This window comes from Arvicola amphibius, chromosome 2, assembly GCF_903992535.2.
Source record: "Arvicola amphibius chromosome 2, mArvAmp1.2, whole genome shotgun sequence".
Lineage (NCBI taxonomy): Eukaryota > Metazoa > Chordata > Mammalia > Rodentia > Cricetidae > Arvicola > Arvicola amphibius.
This window is the reverse complement of record NC_052048.2, coordinates 118,597,245-118,612,760: the sequence shown is the minus strand read 5'-3', so window position 1 is coordinate 118,612,760 and position 15,516 is coordinate 118,597,245. Positions and strand designations below refer to the sequence as shown.

The 15,516-nt window shown below is 40.6% G+C and overlaps 1 protein-coding gene across 3 annotated transcripts in view; it reads left to right on the top strand.

The window, feature by feature from the left end:
• Positions 1–15,516, top strand: part of Eml4 (EMAP like 4) — a 125,002-nt gene that overhangs the window by 103,213 nt on the left and 6,273 nt on the right. For all 3 annotated transcript variants that reach the window (XM_038320361.1, XM_038320360.1, XM_038320359.1), the window contains 3 exons: positions 4,878–4,966; positions 7,039–7,136; positions 15,141–15,228. In XM_038320361.1, coding sequence (XP_038176289.1) covers positions 4,878–4,966; positions 7,039–7,136; positions 15,141–15,228 — 275 coding nt within the window. The remainder of the gene's footprint in view (positions 1–4,877; positions 4,967–7,038; positions 7,137–15,140; positions 15,229–15,516) is intronic.

The following is a 15,516-nucleotide window of genomic DNA, read 5'->3' as shown; positions in this document are numbered from 1 at the left end:
ACTGTTAAAGTGTTCTGAGTCTCATCTGGGAATTCATCTCCTATATAACACATTTACCTCTTGGTGTACTCAGTAACCCTTTACTGAACACTAAATTGAAGGTAAGGCTGGAGGGGCTTGAAAATCACCAAAACACAGTTTGAGTGAATAAAGGTTGTATGGGGGTCAAGTATGCACTCACACATGGCCCTAGGTTTTTCATTGTTCTAATTAGCTAGGAGATGGCTCAGCAGGTAAGATGCTTGCCACCAACTCATGAAAGTTGTCCTCTGACTGCCACATGTATGCCTTGGCACATGCTCTACCCTCCAGTCGGTCCTGTCATTGTCTCCCCCAGCCCACGGAAATCACTTTCTAATATTTATGAAGCTGTGAAGTCACTCGGTCTTAGTGACTTATATTAAAGTTAAGGCAATTATTACTTCCTGGAGTTGGGAGTAGAAAACACGTGACTGAGAGGACTGTAGTAAGTGACTACATATGTAGTGTCGGCAGTTAGTCTGTGGTGTCTGGTATGGAGTTGGAGACTGCATAGAATCTAGGGCAGATGCAGTTTTCATTGTTTTAGGTATAACTTCGTGTTAGGCTTCACAACTGTTTCTGTGCTTTTTGATTCATGGACCTTCCATTTGTTTTTATTTTTTCCTTTGGTCTGTGAACACTTAACTGTCTAAAAGTGAGAAGATACTATTGTAGCCATTCAGATTATAATTGCTTCTCTCTTATACCTGGGGGAAAGTCACATTCAGGGCTAAGAAACTTGTCCAAATTGTGAGTGAGCCAGAAAAATGACTGGTAAAATGTTTAAAGATGTGTCTGGATCCCTTTATAGATTTCGTAATCATGTCACCAAGTAATAAATGCACTGGTGACTCGGAGTTATCAGTATGCATTAGTGCTGCATTAAGGAAAGAAATCAAAGCACTTCTCTTGGAGTGAGCTCGATTGAGTCCTCTATTTCCGTCCCTGTGTCTTTCTTCTCTCTGTGGCTTATGGGTTCTGGCCAGCTGTAAGCAGTTTATTATATGAGTCTAGATCTGTGTCCCTGTGCCTGCCTGATGTCTGTCTTGTCTGTCCCTATGAGCAAAGGGCTTTTGCTTTGTACGTATTGAGTAACTCAGAAAGAACGTGTCACTTGAGAAGGAATGAAGCATCAGTGGCACATATTAATTGCATAAGTTCACTTGCATCCTGTTTGCTGTTCTCAGCTAATGATTAGCATGACACACATATGTTTTTCTGGGCTCAGCATGTGGAAAAGATAAAGCTGTGCATTAGTTTAGATAGATCACATGGAAAGTCCAAGGCAAGTTACATTGTTCTTTTAAAGGCAGCTTAAATAGGCTGAATAGGATAGCAGTATTAAGTCTTAAGTGACCTCAAGGTATGTTATTAACACAGCTTGAGGGCCAGCAATAATATCTCCACATATAAGCTCAAGAGCAAATAAATTATCAGTGATAAAATTGTCATTTTAAAAGAGTATATCGTGTGTGTGGTGCCCGGGGATTGAACCCAGGGCCTTGTGTGCTAGACAAATGCTCTACAACTGCCCAAAGACTGTATTGTATCATTTTTAAAGGGGAAAAAAATGAGTGCATAGCCATAAGTGGGCTTAATTACCACTGTTCAGCTTTATTGAGACATAATCTACTATAAAATTCACTTAAGTTTATTATCTAGTGATTTTAGTACATACAAAAAGCTGTGTAGCATAATTTCAGACTCTTTTCATTAGCCTAGAAAAATTTTTTTTATCTGTTAATAGCAATTCCTTTAGACCCACCTACTGGCCTTTTCAGTTATAGGCAGCTGATCAACCTTTTCCTATAGGTTTACCAGTTCTGGACACTTCATATGAATGGAATCACAAAGGCATGCCTTGGTGACTGGCTTCTTTCAATTGAAGTAATAAACCTTGAAAGAATTACATTATGTATATAGTACTTCATTCCTTTTTATGACCAGATAGAATTTCATTATGTGGATATACTATCTTAGGAAACCAACGACTGTTTGGCTTTCCACCTTTAACAATGGAATGGTCCTGCTACAAACATTCTTGGACAAGGTTTGGTGTAGGAGTATGTTTTCAGTTATCTTGGATGTCAGTAGACTGGCCAGGTCATATAATTCTGCCTAATGTTTTGACCAACATTGGTACATCAGCTGTACCGTTTGCAATCCTGCCAGCAACTTAAAGGGCTCCAGTGTCTCCACATCTTTGCAGCAACTCCTTCCTCACCTGTGTTTTGGTCACCAGGGATGTGAAGCAGCTGATCAGCGGGCGTGGTCTGCATCGGCACCAGCCACGTAGTTGTCGTTCTCAGCAAATCATACATTCAAATCCTGTTCTGCGTCTAAGTTACTGAATTGTAAAGAGGTCTTGATCAGATAAATGATCAGTTGAATTAGACTTTTCTTCTCTTATTGGCTTTACATTTTCAATTTTTTGAGACAGGGTTTCTCTGTGTAGCCTTGGCTGACTCAGAGATCTGCCTGCCTCTGTCTCCTGGGTGTTGGGAATAAAGGCATTTGTCACTTTTTCTTTTTTTTTCTTTCATCTTTTGGCATTACATTTTTCAAATTACAAAAGTAACTTTACTTTTAGTTTTTATTTTCATGCATGTGTGTGTCCACTTGTATTCCAGAAGAGGGTGTCAGATCCCCTGTAGCTGCGTAAGAGGTGATTGTGAGCTACCCAGCATGGAACTTGGGTCTTCTGGAAGAGTAACAAGTACCCTTCACTACTCAACTGGCTCTCTAGCCCCAACATTCCTGTGTTTATAACTAGAGGATTGCAAAAAACAAGCAAACAAAAAAAGAACAAGGCCCATAGGACACATTTTTTTTTTTCAGAACATACTATCATGGATATATATTTTTTAAAAGAAATGAGATAAATGTATTTAAGGACATCGAGGTAGTTCTACCTCTAAATTGTCTGTGCATAAGTCATATACCCAAGCATGATGGCACATGGCTGTGATCCCAGCAGTTGGGGGAAGGTGGGAGGATCAGGAGTTCAAGGTCAGCCTCAGCTATAGAGCAGGTTTGCAGTCATTCTGGGCTACATAAGACTTGACCCCCACCCCAAAAAAGTCCATCATGATAAAGGGTGGTGCTACACATTTTGGTATTTGGTTTCCACATCAACTTAGTCTATGACAGATGACTTCCCATTCCTGATGGCCATTACGTTTAGAAAACCCATTCGACCCTTTAGGCCGCATAGAGCCTCATAGTGGTGGCACATGGCTCCCAAATAGAGGCTTTGTTTTAATATATACACCCTAAAATGACACGTGATTAAATACAATGTGAGAACTCAAATTTTGTTTGTAGAAAATTCCCTTTGCTAAGAAGATTCTGGCCACAGCAGCATCTTCTGAAAAAAGAACACAGTCCATGCAGGGAAAAAGGTGGAGCACCCCAGTATCCCCGCACACTTTAACAGCCTCACTGACTTACTATTAAAGATTGTTTGCCAGGCTGGAAGGAGGACTCAATAGATAATGCTCTTGATGTGCAGGTGTTGAGTGGAATTTGGATCCCCAGAATCCACATAAAAGTTAGGCAGGTGTGGCATCTAGCCTCTAATCCCAGCATCAGCTTAGGACTTCCACACACATGAAAATAAAAATACAAAATAAAATTTCATTCCAAAAATAGAAGAATCAATCTGCTGTGTATGTAAAGAAGTAGAAAAAAATATATAAGAGTTTGTCTTTTGTTTTTGAATAGGTGTTATCTATAACAGTGTCGGTTTCTGCACGTGAGAACATGGTCTGGGCTGTGCTGCTTGCTAGGGTTGCTTCTAAACAACAGTCTTAATATTAGTTAAGGGTTTGCCAACTTTAACATCAATAATTTTAAATATAAGAATATAATAAATTTTTCATAATCATATTAAAGCTTGAAGCCTGATATTCGCACTAACTATCTCAAGATCCAGTTAGTCTTAGTTGCGATGTCATCTTGTTCTTGGTGCTTATAGTGAAGATTGATCAGCAGCAGTTCAAAACAAACGCGCAGTCTGTGGGCACTGTCAGTAAACATGGGCCATATGGCCTCAGTGTGCCAGCTTCCTACTGATTGGCCTTTAATCTCGTGTGTATAGAGGCTGTTAAATGACAGTTTTGAGTTAAATTTTCTACCTAGACATTCCAGCCCATCATTCACAAAATTGATAAAATTCCTTCATGAATGTCCACCTCCCCGGCTATGCCGCTGTTATCCCTCCTAACCTCCATCAGTGTTGACCACATCCTCCTTACAGGTTCTTCTGTGCCTGCTGCCGTTCATTTCCTCCTGTGAGCTCTGTTGTCTGCCGACCATTCCTGAGGTTATCATTTAGTCATTTCTTTTTTCCACTGCTCCATTTGCTGTCTTTCAGCTCTGGTATAATCTTTAAAAACCTTGGCCCTGTTGTTTTATTTTTCTGTCTAAACAATGCCTAACTGAGGTACAGTTTGACACATCCATTGAATTCTGAAGTAGAAGTGAAAACACAACCAGATCTATGTCTACCTAGCAGGATTTTATTTAAATACAATCTTGATTAGAAGCACAGTCTTAATTAAAACATTAATACTGAAATTTTAAGTTAAAAATGTAGAAAAGGGGGCTCATTTGCTAAGAGCACTGGTTGTTCTTCCAGAGGACCTGGGTTCAATTCCCATGCCCACATAGCAGAAACTGTAACTCCAGTTCCGGGGGATCCGACAGCCTCTCACAGACAAACATGTAGGCCAAATACCAATGCAGATAAGACTAACATAAAAACAAAAAAATGTAGAAAAAGTCAGCTACCTTTTCCTGTAAATGTTTATGTCTGAAGGCAGTTTTTATTTTTCCCTTCTTTCCTTCCTAAACAGGTGGTTTGTTCTGGATGCAGAAACAAGAGATCTCGTGTCCATCCACACCGATGGGAACGAGCAGCTCTCCGTGATGCGCTACTCAGTAGGTGGGCAGTCCTTCCCTCCCCTTTGATATACACTCCTGACATCACTTTTACTTGTTGATGAGGTTCACTCCCTCTCTCAAGAGTTGTGACATTCCCCTGAACATCAGGTTAATTCCACTACTGGAAACTATAAGAAACCTGAACAATTAGACAGCACAATGAAGATCAAACAAGCATGTATTTAGAATGAACTATCTATCACAGTTGCAGTAATTGTTAGAAACAGTACAACCAAGCATACTATATACACCAGAATCTTTATATATTAAGCCGAATGTAGTAGTACGTTCTTGTTAGGACTGCCCAACCCTAAATAATGACACAGAAACTTATTAATTATGAAATCTTGGCCTTTAGCTTAGGCTTGTTCCCTACTAACTCTTATAACTTAATAACATGGCTTTTTACTTTTCTTGCGTTCTGTATGTCCGACTCCTTCCAGGTCTCTCTTCGCTGGCATCTCTCACATACCCTACTTCATCATCTCCAGTTCCTCTCTCTCCCCAGAAGTCCTGCCATTTTCTCATTCTGGCTATTGGCCGTTCAGCTTCTTATTAAACTACCACAGCAATACGTCTTCACACCATGTACAAATATCCCTCACAGCTGAGTGTTACATCTAATTAGCAACCTTTCCTTTGTGTATAGAAAGATAAACAGTGGAGAATGGAGTTCAGTAGTAGAACTCCTTGGGTTCAATCCTTGGCGCTGCCAAAAAAGTTGTAGAAGAAATAGCCAGAATGCACACTCATACCGTTTCTCTAGTTAGCGTTGCTTTGAGTTCTATCATCATAATTGTTTGTTAAGCGATAAAATACTTAGTAATTCACTGTAAAAAAAATTTTCTATAATTCATTCAGCTTTGAGTAGCTCTTTGTATTTTATTAAAAATGTTTCACAATATTCCAGTTACTTTGTAGTTGTTACTGTTTATGTAGTTTGATTTATATTATTCTTTTCTAGAATTAGTCTCACTCTTTTTGAGGCCTAGTCTTTCCCAAGCTGGCCTGAAATTCACAATTCTCCTGCCTCTTGGAAGAACTGGGATTATAGGAATGCAGACCTGGAATTTCTTACATTTGAACATTTTTGGGTTGGTGGGCTTTTTTTGTTTGTTTGTTTGTTTTGTTTTGTTTTGTTTTGTAGTGCTAGCGGTTGAAGCCAGGCCTCTGTGTACATGAGAGGCAAACACTTCATCGAGGAGCTGCTTCTTTGGCCCAGAAAGTACATTCTCATAGCTGTTGAGTCAGGAGTAAAGGAAAAAATGTTTGATTGATTCTTTATTGTTTCAAAGGAAGCACAGAATATGGGGAGAAAATGCATGTTTACCAAGATGCAAAATCCTAGAAAAAAATCATTTTGATTTCTGTCGTTGGTTTTTTACATGTATTATACGTGCACATGTGTCAGAGGACAACTTCTGTAAGTTAGTTCTATCCTTCTACCACATGGTTCCTAGGATGGAAGACAAGTCGTCAAGCATGGCAGTGTATACCTTTCCCTTCCAGCCCATCCTGCCTGCCCCAAAAAAGTCATTTCGAAGCAGCAGAGTTTCCTGTTTTGTTTTTATTAGTTTGTTTTTAATGCTGGAATAACAACCTCTATGAAATGTAGCATTTAAAATCACAAGATCAGTGGAGTTTGACCAATTGTTATTTGATTAGCATAGTGGTAGTTCCAACCAAAAGATACAGAGCTAGAGAGTGTAGTGTATCCCTTCCCAAGACTTCCTCGTAATTGGCGAGAGCAGATGTACCTGCCTAGATGCGCATCTGTGCATGTTAGCTCACTGCATGGACACTGTGCCCCCACCAGTAGATGCAGGGAAATTGCTCTGAACCCAACCTCTGGTGACTAGAAGGGGACAAGACTAGAGAGTGTTTTCAAGGAGGGATTCTGTGTTGGACTAGGTAAGTTATTTGATTTTAGGAAATGTTAAGTGATTGGATTTGTTCATAAAATGCCAAATAACAGTTAAATTGATGAGATCTAACATTTTTTATAGAATCAATAAGGCAGCAATACATGCAGACGTTTTTCCAATAAACACTTTTTTTTTTGTTTAATTCTAGATGGTACTCTCCTGGCTGTAGGATCTCATGACAACTTTATTTACCTCTACTCAGTCTCAGAAAATGCAAGAAAATACAGCAGATATGGAAAGTGCACTGTAAGTAGCAAAGTAGAATGACCTAAGTTACAAAGTAATTGAGAAATTGTACTCTGTTAAAAAGAGAATTAAGTGTTCACTTTGATGTAACTTGTTTTCTCCTGTTATTTGCTGTAAACTCTAATCTATTTCTGAGAAAACTGAGATTCCCTGTATCAGAAAGCAAGGGTCCCTTGCCTTGATCCTCAGTACCTTATAAACTCGCTATTGTGGCACACTCTTGGCACATGGAGGCAAGAGGATCAGTATTCAGGGTCATCCTCAGCTACCTAATAAGTTTGACACCAACCTAGGATACATGAGACTCTATCTCAAATTTAAAAAAAAAGGGGGGGGGGACCTGGAGAGGTGTCTCAGTAGAAAGGAGCATGCTCTTGCAGAGGACCTAGTGTGGTTGTCAGCACCCACAGTGAGCTGTTCTCATCCACCTGTAACTCCCGTCCAGGGGATCCAGTATTTCTGACCTCTGTGGACACTGTACATACCCATATACATAATTAAATAAATTTTTAAAAAGAAAATTGTAATTACTGGTCTGTAGATCACAGCTGTGTGTTCTGGAAAGGTATCTACCCCTTACATGTAAGCTAAGTATTTGCCTCTCTAATTAGTATGAAGTCAGTTTGTTCAAGCTATTTTTATGGGAGGTTGTGTTTGTTTGATAAAAATATTTCTGCATAACCCTGACTGCCCTTGAACTTGCTATGTAAACAAGGCAAGCCTCAAACACACAGAGATGTGCCCTGCCTCTGCCTCCAGAGTGCTAGGTTTAAGGTGTGTGTCACCATACCTAGCTGTGGGAAACTTTAGCTCAGTGTCCCTGTCTCCACCCATCCCCAGTATCCCTACAATATCCTATATCACCTGTCTGCCTCTAAAATGGAATAATTTCAGAGATATCTGCATTTAAGGAAGTTAGCAGAAACATACTTCCTGAGATTTGTTTACCCATTTTTTGAAGGTAATAGGTTATCTTTATAATACGAAAATTAAATTCTATAAACAAGCTACATACTTTGTTTGGTAGGGTACTCAACTCTAACTAGAGAAATTGCTTAGACACCGGGAATATCTAGAAAATGTGTTTCTTTTCCTCAAAAAGTACGGTTGCCAGGCATGTTAACACACATTTGTAATCCCAGTCCCAACACTCAAGAGACAGAGATGCAAGAATCATTGCAAGTTCTAGGCAGCCAGGGTACTCAGAAATAGCAAAAGCCAAAAAGAAAAAGACAAAAACACCAACAATTACTTATAACTGAATGGGGGGCTGTAACTCAGTAGTAGAGTACTTGCCAGCATGTCTGAGGCCCTAGGTTCAGTCCCACACAGGAGAAGGAATGAAGATTATAGCCTTGGTGGTTCCAGACACACAAACCGGATCCCAACTCCTGGCCTGAACTAATAGGACTTTGAGCAGGTTGCGCTAGCCTTCTGCTTCCGTCTTCTCGCCTACAAAGCGAGGGTGGTAGTAGTTTCCACTTCACAGGATTAAAAGAAGCTAATGCAGGGCTGAGGACATGGCTCAGGAAATAAGAGTGTTTACCGTGCAAGCATGAGGACTGAGTTTGAATTACGAGCACCCACATTAAAAGCTGGGCATGGATATGCATGCCTGTAATCCAGTGCTGTGGGGTGGAGACTGGAGGATCACTGTGATTTACTGACTGCCAGCCTGGTTCCAGATACACAAGAGATCCTCTCTCAAGGACAAGGGTGTACACTTAATGTCCTCCTCTGACCTCTAGGCACATATATACATGCACCACATACAAAAGAAAGAAAAGAGTTGAATGTACATAAAGACCTGAGGCTCGTACCTGGCATAGAAATACTCTATAATTTGTACATATTATCTTCATACAAAATGAAGTAACTTAGTGTGTATGTTAGGAAATTATTCATAATTAGCAAATGACGTGATGAATTGGTATGGTGGCACAAATCCTTTCATTGTCTTGATAAAACAATTCACTTAGGTGGCACAAATAAAAGAGTTCTTAAAAACATACATGGTATGGGGCTGAAATTTATTATACTTATTATATATGGATTGAATAGCCTTTATTCAAAATGCTTGGGACTAGAAGTGTTTCAGATTTCAGCTTTTTTAACTTTGAGAATAAGAGATTTGGGGGTCAAGATTGAAGTATAAACCCTGAGTTAATTTGTTTCTTATACACATGGCCCAGTGGTAATTTTACAGTATGTTCACTACACTTGTGTTTTGACCCACCTGTCAATGAGATTATAAATCTAATTTTGAAGCATTTTGAATATTCACATTAGGAGTTTTCAGTTTGGCTAAGTTTGGTGGCACAGACCTGTAATCTTAGCACTCTGGAGGCAGAAACATTGGCCACAAGTTCAAGACCATCCAGGTCTATGTGATAACACTGTCTCAGAAAAGAAAACAAGGTTGAACTTCTATGAGCAGAAGTAATGTTTGAGAGAAGAGCTCTGTTTGTTGCTGCTCTGTATGTTTTATACTGTACGCTCAGACCAGTCCGTTTATACACCAGTCTACAGGCCATCTGAGTTACTTGTAGAACTTAACAATGGTTTTTGTTTGCTTTGGAAATAATTACAAATCACTATTTACATTTTTTAATTAATTTACCAACTTAATGTCTGTAGTATGGAGTAGTAAAGAAAAAAAATAAAAGGAAATAGTCCACTGAGAGGGTAGGAGTCAGCTCAGCTGGGAAAGTACTTGCCTTACACACTTGAGGACCTCAGTTGGAGCCCAGAACCTTTGTTTAAAAAATAAAAAACTGGCCGGGCGGTGGTGGCGCACGCCTTTAATCCCAGCACTCGGGAGGCAGAGGCAGGCGGATCTCTGTGAGTTCGAGACCAGCCTGGTCTACAAGAGCTAGTTCCAGGACAGGTTCCAAAGCTACAGAGAAACCCTGTCTCGAAAAACCAAAAAATAAAAAAATAAAAAAATAAAAAATAAAAAACTGGGCATGGTGGTACTAGGCTGTAATCCCAGCACAGAGGGAGCAGAAACTGGCAGATCACTGGAATTCGCTGACTGGCCAGCCTGGCCTATTGGGTGAGTTCCAGACGAGTGAGGACAACGTGTGAGGTTGTCTTCTGTCCTTCATGTATATGTGTACACACATGAACATCTGCACGCACACATACAAATAAAGAAAAAAGTATTTCACCATGAGAATTATTTTTAGATAACTAAGATTTACCGTAGTGGGCCTCAAATTATTTTATGTATTACTATGCCCAGGACTTGTGTGAGTGCATATACCATAGTGTGCATGAGGAGGCCAGAGGGTAGCTTCGCGTGGGCATCCAGTGGGGAACACAGGCTGCCTGGCATGCATGGCAAGCACCTTTATACCCACCAAGCTATCTCTCTGGCCCAACTTTATCTTTTTTAAAAGTAATTTATTTAATTATGTGCATTTTGTGTGAAGGTATCATCCCATGAAACTACAGTTGTGAGCTCTTGCCATATGGGTGCTGGGAATTGAACCTGGGTCCTCTGGAAGAGTAGCTCTTAACTACTGACTCATCTCTTCAGCCCCTTTAAATTGTCTTTTAGTTATAACCTCTTAAACAAAAATAAAAAGGTCCCAAGTCTTAATAAATAGGGTGTATAAAATAGGACTTAATGTTATAGAATCTATATTTTGTTTTGTTGGTTTTGAAGCAGGGCCTTATAATGTAGCCCAGACTGGCCTCAGTTGAGTACTGGGATTATAGGTGTACACTCCACCACACACAGATGGAATCCAGCTCTATAGCTGGTTGCAATATTGGGTACTTGCTTATTATCTCAGTACTCCTTTTGCAGATGAAGAAAATAGACAATAAATGAATTAACATTGGTTGTCTTGACATCGTGGCACATCTAGAAAGTAAAGTTTTTGTAGAGGGCAGACTGTGATGGTCCTATTCCTCAGACTTGTCACTGTGTGTTATTATACTATGCACTACCATGCAATTCACCCAGAAGAGAAACAGCAGTATATAAGATTTGATGATCAGAATGCCCTTGGAAATGTTGGGAAATGACAAATTGGTTAATTGCATGAGATTTGTCCTACTGTAATTAGGCAGCTTTTATCTTTAATGAGTACTTAAAAGTATAATGATGAGATACTCAGGAACAGTTTGTGGCCACAGTTTGTGGCTTAACTGTCTTCTGTTCTTGAGCTTTGCTTCTTGCTGTCTCTTCTCTTTCTACTTCCACCCTCTGGTCTTAGAATCTCTGTTGCTTTTATCTGTTTTCTGCTATTAGAAAGGACAAATTGGGCATTGCTGGCTCTCCCACCTAATTTGTGACTTGAGGCAAGTTAATTTAACTTCCCTGAATTGTATGTTCATGAAAATTGGAGATCTTAAAAGTTCATACTTCACAGAACTTCTGTGGAACAACCAAAGCTCAGAATTCAAATGTGAATGCTGCTCCCTACTGTCCGTCATTTTCCTGCTTATGTGCAAGGGGTGCAGTAAAGAAATTTACCATGGTATGGTTAAGGGAAAGGTTTTTATTGTGCTTAAGAGAGAAAGCAGACTGGAAGTGGGAAAGCAAGAAGACAGCATAGCCGGGGAGAACAGGAGCGACTACAAGAAAGGGAATGGTAAGAGAATAGCCGCTAGGGGGATAAAGAGTAGGGGTCTGAGGTGAGAAGGGCCAGGTAACTCGCTTCTATGACAAGTACTCGTGAGTAGGGACTGAGGGAGCCTGGGGCAGGCATGGGCTTTAGTAGGTAAGGGAAATGACTCCTGGCAGACAGGAACCAGATTCTCAAGCTCCTAAAGGATGCTGACTTCTTTTCTTCTGTTGGAAATCCTTCTATAGTCCATCTTGAACTCATTTCTGGGTCTGTGGACTGCTTGTTGGACTGCCTGAGGCCTAACATCTAAGTGACTAGTGTAGCTGAAGGAAGAGACTGAGACTAGAGCCTTAGGAAACACCCCAGCAATAGATTACAACCGTGCTGAGAGTTTGCAGTCTGCCCTTCTTATGGTGTCCCTGTGTATGAAAACGTTATTTTAGAAGACGGGGCTACACGAGAATGCAGAGCAGCAGGGCTCCCTAGTAGAAGGCAGCAGGCTGGCTCACGTGTCCCTAATGACTGGTGCAGTCCGTTGTTAGATATGCACTTAAGTCACCACCCTCTTCCAGAGCTGGTCCGTCAAATAGAGTTTACCACGAGCACAGTAACTGCTAAGGGCACTAATTCCAGTTTCCACTGGCCAACCAGGCTTATTCTCTGTGAGCAAGCCTCATCAAACAACATAAATGCCAAGAGGGTGGAACATGAGTATCCTACAGCCAGTGCACGCCTCCTCTTTAGTAAGGAAAGTGCTTGCGAAGCCAGCGTGTAATCAGAAGGCGAGCAGTTCATATCTATATCCAAGGTACTGCTATAGCTCTTGGTTCAGGTCCCTCGACCCCAGACATGGGTGAGCCCTATCTACAATTGCTTCTGTTTCTACCCTCCTGCCCACCATCTTGACCTGAATCTAGAAATAAATAGCACTTTCTTACTTACAGTCAGCTTAGGCACTAGACTTGCTGGTCTGGGAGCCATGATGGCTCTTACTTCCTGGGGTTTTATTCCCAGAGGTCTCCATGAGCTTGCTCTTCTGCTCACTGAAGCTCATTTCCCTCTGTGGAGTGGTTGTGAGACAAGGTCTTGTTCTAAAGCCCAGATTGTCTTCGGTCTCCCAGGTACTGGAATTACGGGCTGAACCATCACACCTAAATTATTTTGTTTAGTTTTACCTCAAATATCTTTCATAATCTTACTGAAGTTTATCCCTATCTACTTAAAATTTCATTATTTCTAAAACTTCTACACATTTTGATTTCTAAATTTTTATATTTACTGTTTAGTCCCTCTTCTAGGTGCTCTTTGATAGGTTAAGTCAGATCTCAAAAGGTCTAGAATATTGGCATTTAAATTTGAAAATTTTAGCATATAAAATTATTGAAGACGGCATTAGCTGTGCAACTTTATTCCCTGAATTTTAACAAAATAAAGAATCCACAGCAGTGGCTCATCACCCTGCAAGTGTGTGAATAATCTGGTTTCCAGCTGAGAACTGGGTTCAGATGTATCAGGGATCAGACCTTAGAAGCCAGGATAAATGGGTTACGTCTGTTGTTTCCTCTTTTATTTTAGTCCTTACCACACAATGCTCGTCATTCCAGAAACAAAATAGGAGTGGTTCTTGCACTAGAAGTCATTCAGCAGAATACCTTTTCTCTTTGAGAACAAAGTCTTAAAAGTATTATTTAGCTCTTTGTATTGTGGACCATTGACTGTCCGTTGATTTGTGTCCTGATTGGTCTAAACTTCATAAACATCTCAAAGAATGTAAACCATGAAACTGACTCAGGTTTCAGCAGAGTGATATGTTTTGATATTACTATACCAGATTATACATAGTACTCTACTAGCTTTAAAAATCAGTGATATAGACTTTCTAAAAGAGGTCATTAGAAGAAATCAATGGCAGAGTATTTGCCTAGTGTGTCCCGGGCCCTAGGTTTGATCCAACACCTCATTCAGACACAGAAGAAGTCATTTTCTCCTTCTGCTGCATCCCGATTGTGTGCTGCTTCCATGCCCAACATCATTTTAGGTGGTTGAATTCAAACCACCACATCACACTTCTAATGCAGAAAGGATATGAACAAGAAACAAAGACACCCCTCCACTAAGTCTTTCTGCCACCCAGAGCTACACAGTAGTTTGGGAAAGACAATATTTGAGTAGGGCACCCAGGCAAGCGATATGGAATTGCCAGTGTACACTGGGACACATTTAAATTGGGCTTTAGGAGACTGGAATAATTGAGATGTTTGTGAGTCATTAAGAACTATATCTGAGGGAGCTGGAGAGATGGCTCAGCGGTTAAGAGCATTGACTGCTCTTCCAAAGGTCCTGAGTTCAATTCCCAGCAACCACATGGTGGCTCACAACCATCTGTAATGAGGTTCGGTGCCCTCTTCTGGCCTGCAGGCATACATAGGACATTGTATACATGATAAATAAATAATTTTTTTTTTAAAAAAAAAAAAAGCAGCTTTGTCCTGGGAAAGCGTTAGGAATATTTTTTAAAAAAAAAAGAACTATATCTGAGACACATTGAGTTTATTAACTTCAAACAATGTAAGCAGGAGGCTTTTAATTCCAAAAGTACAAAATTAGGCAAATGAAAGAAGTGAGTGTGTGTCTGTCAGCTTTGATAAATCATAAGATTGGCAGGACATACCTGAAATGGCTTATTGGGAATCATCAAATGCTTACATGTAAATGGTTAAGCATTTAGTAGTTTTGTTGTTTTGATTTCCAGTGTTAATACAATCTAAGCAGCAAAAGATCACTGTTTTCCTATTTAAGGAAAATTTTGAAGAATCAGATGATTAACTTGGGTCCAGCTGTTCTACAGGAATGCAGTGTTGGGTCACTTTCCCCTACCCAGAACATTCTTTGGAGTTCAGAATTTGCCTAGGAGAGTTCCACTCTGACTATTTATAGGGCCCATACACAGCCCAGGAAAACGTCTATGTGCATAGTCTGTAACAGAAACTCCTTCGCAAGGCTGGTGTCACTCCAGTAGGGCTATATGGTTAGTGGGTTGAAGGCAGGCCTGAGAGGGCGCGGTGCTCTGAGATGGAATTTTCTAGAAGAGTCAGTACCTACTTGGTTCTGGTGTGTAGAGAGAGCCAGCAGGTGTCACCAGGTCCAAAGCACTTTATAGTGTTGTGTTGTGTTGTATGAAGCCCTGTGCACTCCACAGCCCTGCCCAAACTCTGTGTCTCACTGGTGTCTTCCTGCATCCTCGCCTTCTAACAGGACCGGGTGGAAAGACCCAGAGGACCTGCTCTGGGCCTCTTGGTTCCGCAGGCCCTGGTGCTGTCCCCATCCCTTAGGAGTCCTAGCACAGAGGTGCTAAGAAAGCACTGTTAGCAAATTATTAAACTGTCATTCAGAACTCTAAATGTTTCCTTTAATCTTTTCTTAGGGACATTCTAGCTACATCACACACCTTGACTGGTCCCCAGACAATAAGCATATAATGTCTAACTCAGGCGACTACGAGATACTATACTGTAAGTATGAGCAGTCGTTTATGGGCTCAGACATGTTTGCCTGTATTATGAAGGCTGCATGGAATGTGAACAGTGAAGAGTGTGTGCTGGCCTCTAAGTTAACAGCACACGTTACTCCAGGCTAAGTAATGAGGCTCACATGCGGTTCTCTGTCCAAGAAAGCAATGCGTTAGTTTAATGGTGCAGAACTGACAGCAGATGTTGCCATGAGATATATTTCTGTGAAACTGCTGCAGCTCTGAATGCTTTCATTTAACAGCTTTCTCTAGCGGCAGGGAGAATGTAAGG